The sequence below is a fragment of the Talpa europaea genome (genome assembly GCF_964194135.1).
Source record: "Talpa europaea genome assembly, chromosome: 7".
Taxonomy (NCBI): domain Eukaryota; kingdom Metazoa; phylum Chordata; class Mammalia; order Eulipotyphla; family Talpidae; genus Talpa; species Talpa europaea.
The window spans coordinates 83,138,535-83,144,119 of record NC_140074.1 but is presented as its reverse complement, the minus strand read 5'-3'; the positions used below and the strand labels follow the sequence as shown (position 1 = coordinate 83,144,119).

The 5,585-nt window shown below is 51.3% G+C and overlaps 1 protein-coding gene across 1 annotated transcript; it reads left to right on the top strand.

Annotated features, from left to right (window-relative positions):
• Positions 1-204: 204 nt before the first annotated feature.
• Positions 205-3,228, top strand: LYRM9 (LYR motif containing 9; the record flags this gene model as incomplete). Its single annotated transcript, XM_084236813.1, has 3 exons — positions 205-348; positions 1,940-2,032; positions 3,211-3,228. Exons 1-3 carry the CDS (start codon positions 223-225, stop codon positions 3,226-3,228), a joined length of 237 nt encoding a protein of 78 aa, XP_084092939.1. The 5' UTR covers positions 205-222.
• Positions 3,229-5,585: the final 2,357 nt, after the last annotated feature.

The window sequence follows — 5,585 nt, the reverse complement described above, 5'->3', positions numbered from 1 at the left end:
CCAGGATGAACCTGCTCGTTTTACCTTTGGTCCTTGCAGGCCTGCTCTGACCTGTGATTTCTGCACAACTGAATGCCCAGACTGAGCTCAGGTCAGGGTGTGCAGGGCACCTGGTCTCAACGCTGCTGAAGCCTACTTCACTGTGTGCTGGAACCTGGGGTCTGGAGCCAATTATTGTTGCCATATAGAAGGATGTTCTGTTTTCCAGGCACAGTTCTGCAGATGGCCCCACTGCCAGGGGCAGAGCTGGTCCAGAGGCCGGTACAGCTCTACCGGTACCTGCTGCGCTGCTGCCGGCAGCTGCCAACCAAGGGCATCCAGGAGCATTACAGACATGCTGTCAGGCAGGTGGGAACAGATCCCCTGGGACTGGGCTGGGGTGGGCACTTCCTCTAACAGGGGACCTGTCACCGGGTTGGGGGCAGGGGCAGGGATGTGTTTCAGGTGGTGGAGCCGCAGTGTGATCAGAGCCACCAGAAGCTGGGTAGCCAGTGCCTCTGTCTGGTGCTGCTTCAGGAGACAGAGGTGGCATCACCCAGCGCACCAGCCCTGTGTCAGGGCTTGACTAAGGCAGCTAATGGGATAATGAAGAGAGCACGTGGGACACGTTTTGTCAGGAATCGTGGCCAACAATGCACACCTGCATTTAATCATAAGAAAATGCCAAGCAAACCCAAATTGAGGGGGCATCTACCACATGACCGGCCCAGACTCATCAAACATGTTAATGTCATGAAACATGGAGAAGGGCGGGAGAACTGTGGTGTGGAGGAAGGCAAAGGAGATGTGTTACTGTAATGAGTGATCTCAGATTGGATCCTGGATTAGAAAAAACGGTGTTACAAACAGCAGCATTGGGGAAATACTGGAATAAGGGCTGTAGATCAGCTAATAGTGTGGTATTGAAATTATATTTTCTGAGTTTGGTTGCTGTAGTTATGTAAAATGAAGCCCTTTTTGTTAGGAAATTCACACTGAAGTGCTTAAGGGGCCAGGCACAATGCCTGCAACTTTAAAATGCTCCCAACATCTTTTATACAAACACATAAGAAGAGAACAACAATAAAGCAAGTGTGGCAAGATGCTAACCATTGGCACCTCTGGCAGGGAATTCTTTCATGTTATTCCTGAAGCTTTTCTGTAGATTGGAAATTCTTTCCAAATAAAAAGTGAAAAAGTAAAGTCAATACAAATATAATGTGGAAAGTTAAAAAAAAAAAAAAAGCAACAGAATTGTGGAAACATGGAGTAGGAAGCATTTAGCTGTTTGAAGGTATCAGGGAGGATCCCCAAGGTGAGCATCTGAGGCACTTGGTGGACGTGTGGGGTTGATAGTGATGGAAGAGGAGGCACCAGTTCTTCTGAGGGACACTGAGGGCCATTCCAGTGAGCCTGCGTCTCACTTCTCAGTTACTTCTCAAGGGTGAACATCTGGTCAAAGCAGATGACAGCCCTGCATTGCTCTGCGTGGGGCCTGGCTGGATTTTCTGAAGTCCCCTGCTCCATGGCGCCTCCTTTCCCTGCTTGGCTTTCCAGCAGGGGCCAGGAGAAGCCCTGTTCCTCCCTGTTGTGAGAACAGGCAGAGCTCTCTCTTTGGTAAAAGCAGGGTTCTGGCAGGAGCAAATGAAAAAGAGATGTTTCCCTTAAGCTCCCACTGCCTGGTAACCTTTGGGCCCCGTTTGATTTGGAGGTAGCTTGGGGGCCAGTCTTTCTTTCCACAACTGCCCCTCTGGCAGGAATGTGGAAATACTGGTGTTGCTAAATGGCAAGCAAGCTGGGGTTTCTAAAACCCTTTCCTCATCTCTGGAGGGGGACTGCTGTCACTGTGTTAGGGAGAGTGATGTTGAGCATGAAACAGTCAGCCTGGCTCATCAGGGCTCCTCTGGAGCTGCTGGTTCTGTGAATTTTGCTTAGTCATCTTTTATGCTTAAATTTCCAGAGTTTCCGGGTTCATTCGGATGAAGACAATCCTGAGAGAATCCAGCAGATTATTAAAAGAGCCATTGAAGATGCTGACTGGATCATGAACAAAGTAAGTACTTGGCTTCTTTCTCCATAGGCCTGTGGCGAACTTGATGGCTATACTCTCAGTAACCACCAGAGGTCACTCCTGCCCCACAGTTGGGAAGGATCCGCTGCTCCTGCTGCAGAAGCTCAACATTTCTGGTGATCACAGATGCCCTGGTGGTTGCATTTGTTTTCTGCAAGGAGTGGGGAGTGAGGGGAACCCTCAATCCCTAAAGTCCAGTTTCTGTCTAACAGTGCTGAATTAGCTGATGGGGAGGGGAGGAGAAAGAAGAAAGAACTGCCTTCCTGAAAGTTAGTGTCAAAGCTGGCACAGCCTGAGCAGAAGGCTGGCTTGGTGGTAGCGAGCTCCTCATCTTGGCAGGTAGTCAGCCCGAGGCCAGGAAGTAGAGGAAACCATCAAGTTTGCTGGGGGAAGGGAGGAAGGCAGGAAGGCAGGAATAGAGACTGGTTGGCTATTTCTTACATGTTGGCATTAGAACTACCTAGATTGGTTTAATAGGAGGCCCCTCCTCCTGGCCTTCTAAATCAGGGTCTTCAGATGCAGGGTCCCTTCACTTGTTAAACTCGGTGATTGGACTGAGATATTTTTTCTTTCAACAAGACTCATCTCAGGGCCTCTGTGGTGGCACAAGGGTTAAGTCTCAGCACTATCAAGCTATCAGCAGCCACTGCAGCATGAGTTCAGTCCCTGGCCAGGGAGCAACCCACATGGCACAGCAGACCTCTCCTGTCTCACCCTCTGCTCCTCTCAGCAGTGTATTTCAGTTGATCTGCCTGTTCTGCTCCGCAGTCCGTCTCTAGTGAATTCTCACCCCCGTACCTCTGGCTTACACCCCAGTTCTTCTGTGCGTAAATAAAATAAATCTTTAAAAAAAAGACAGCTCAAAGTAAAGGATCGACATGCCACAACTTTCAATTCTACTTCTCCAGTTTCTTTCTTCTGACCTCCTCTTTCCTCTGACCCTATCAGCTTCTCTTTCCACTAAAGAAGAAAGGGAGTTGAGGCACCAGCCAGAGATCGCACCACCTACAAGGCTGCTGGCTGGGTCACCTCACCCTCAAACCCCAGTGAGCCCCTTAGGAGGCTCCTGCAGCCTCGCTGAGCCGGCTCTCAGGCTTTCCTGGGTCCTCCCTCCCCCATTCATTTCCTCACCATCTTCTAATGATCTCTCTGTCTTGCAGTATAAAAAACAAAACTGAGCCCCCATGGCCAGGAGAATGAAGCTGTCTAAGACACTGAAGTTGACAGGCCTCTCTTCTGGAACTAACCAGCAGCAGCAGTTTGGGATCATCCATTGGCCCTGCAGGCCAAGGCAGAAAGGCAGGTGAGGGAGAAGCTCAGACAGCTCCTCTTACCTTGTCTGTGACCCCAGCATCCTGTGTTTGCCCTCCCAGCCGGTTATGATGTAAGGTTGGGGAATGTGCTTTTACATTACTCTGAACGTGATTTATTTTGGGCGTCCTTCTCTGAGCCTGCAGCAGGCAGCACCTTGGACGGCAGCCTGTGTGGAGGCGAGCAGGCATGGGTTTTGGAGCCAGGCAGATCTGGGTTTGAATCTCAGCTCAGCACCTTTTCAAGCATGTTTCCTGGAGTCCACCTTCCTCTGTGAGGATTAAGTAAGATGAAGTTGAAGAACCTAGCCTGGGACTTGGTGCGTGGTGGTGCTAGTAAAGGTCCCTCTGAGGAGGTGTACCTCCCTCTGCCCCCCATTGCTCTGCCTGGCTCTCTCCAGCCCCCTCCATTTCCAATGTCAGTTGTTTGTGTGGGGCTTGTCCTGTCCCTGCCTGTCACCATCAAGCCCTCAGAGCTACGCCAAGCCCAGCAGTCCGCCAAGCAATTGGGCACCATCCTGCCTAGGGAAGCAGAGCCCTGGCCCTTGCCTTTACCGTGTTCCTGAGTGGTGGATGTGCCTTGCGTAAAATACAGAAGGACGCTGAAGGAGCTATAGTAGATACCGCCCTGTTGGGTCTGGACTGGCCCTTCCTGCTTTGCTGCCAATCGGAAGGCAAGAAGGAAGGTGATGGAGAGAATGAAGCCGGTGGAGAAAGAGACTTGAATCACACCCAATTCCATACAAGTTGCTCTTGGGTTACTTACCTCACCTCTGCCCTCCTGACGAGGCCGTGGTGAGGAGTCATGAGCTCTAATGCTTGTCAAATGCTTCACGTGGAACCGGGCCCCAGAGCCGGCTACCTGCCTGTGGCTGGCTGCACTCGTCGGGAGCTCTGCTTTGCAGAAAGAGATGGAAATTCAGAGCTCGAGCCCCTTTTCAAGGTCACAAAGCTAGTAAATCTACCAGGGTTGGGAAGAAAAAGAGAGCAACAGAGAAGGAGGGGGAGAAAAGGGGGGAGGGGAAGGAGGAAGAGAGGAAGGAAAGGGAGTGGCGGGGAAGGTCCAGAGGGAACTGGCCAGAGCAGGAGCAGCAGGAGGATGCAGAGGGAGGCCACGCTGGTCCTTAAGCTCCCCAAGGACTCTCAGCGGGAAGGAAGAGCTAGCGTGTTTGTGTTCTTGTGCTTACACAACTTGAAGTGATGCAGACATGTCTGCAGGCACCCACTCGACGGGCCGGTAACGAAGCACATCGATTTGTGGGCGCCCTGGTGTCTTGTTGAACACCTGCTCGTTCCTTCTCCAAATGGGTGTTCTCCACTGTGCGCTGTCACAGTAGGTGTTGAGGACTTAGCCTGGGAGGGCTGCCCTCTCTGCCAGACTTCTCTGCCCTCACCAGGGTGGGGGCAGCTGAGGGGTTTCAGGCCAGTCCCACAGCTGAACCTACCTTCCTCCCCCATGCTTGGTTTTAGCCCTCTGAAATCGGGGCCCTCTCCTGCATCACAGGAGGGGGTGGTTGCATCCCAGGCCTTTCACCAGCAGGAGAGGTATGAGTGAAGACTGGCCAGGGTTTGGAAGGGTGAGGATACTTTTCCCTTGAGTTGCCCCTGGAGGGAGTGAAGGAGAGAGGCAGAGAGGCCGCCACCTCCAGAGGGAGCCCTGGAGCTCTGCCTTCCTCAGCAGCCTTCTTGTGCTCTTTTTCTCAGACTTCCACAGCCCTGCATGAACATGCGGGTGGGTGGGTCTTAAATCAGCTGGAGTCTTGGCTTTTAAATGCACACAGCTGAAGTTTACAGAGTAGCCCCCGAGAATCAGGAGATGAAGGCTTGCTGACCGAATCAGGTAGTATGAACTCCAGAGCCAGGTGGATCCGAGTTTAGATCCCAGCCCTGTCACTCAGTGGTGGTGTGATTTTGAAGCTGGTGTGTGTGCTGTTAATTTAGCCCTTGAACCACCATAGGTTCTTGTTGCACGAAGTCGTGAAAAGGAACTCACAGACTTTTTAGATAAGTAAGCAGAGAGAAGCAAACTATTCAAGAAAGGAAATTTAGAGGAAAAAGAACACAAGCAAAAACTCCAAGGCAGCAATGCCAAGGAGGGCCAAAAGACTCAAATATGGGCCCTTGTCTAAGGGAGATTTAAACCTTTTATCCTCTATTCCAAAATCTCACCATCCTATTTTGTGATTGCCTTCTCCTAGTCTCTGTACTGCTCCGAACAGATGTGC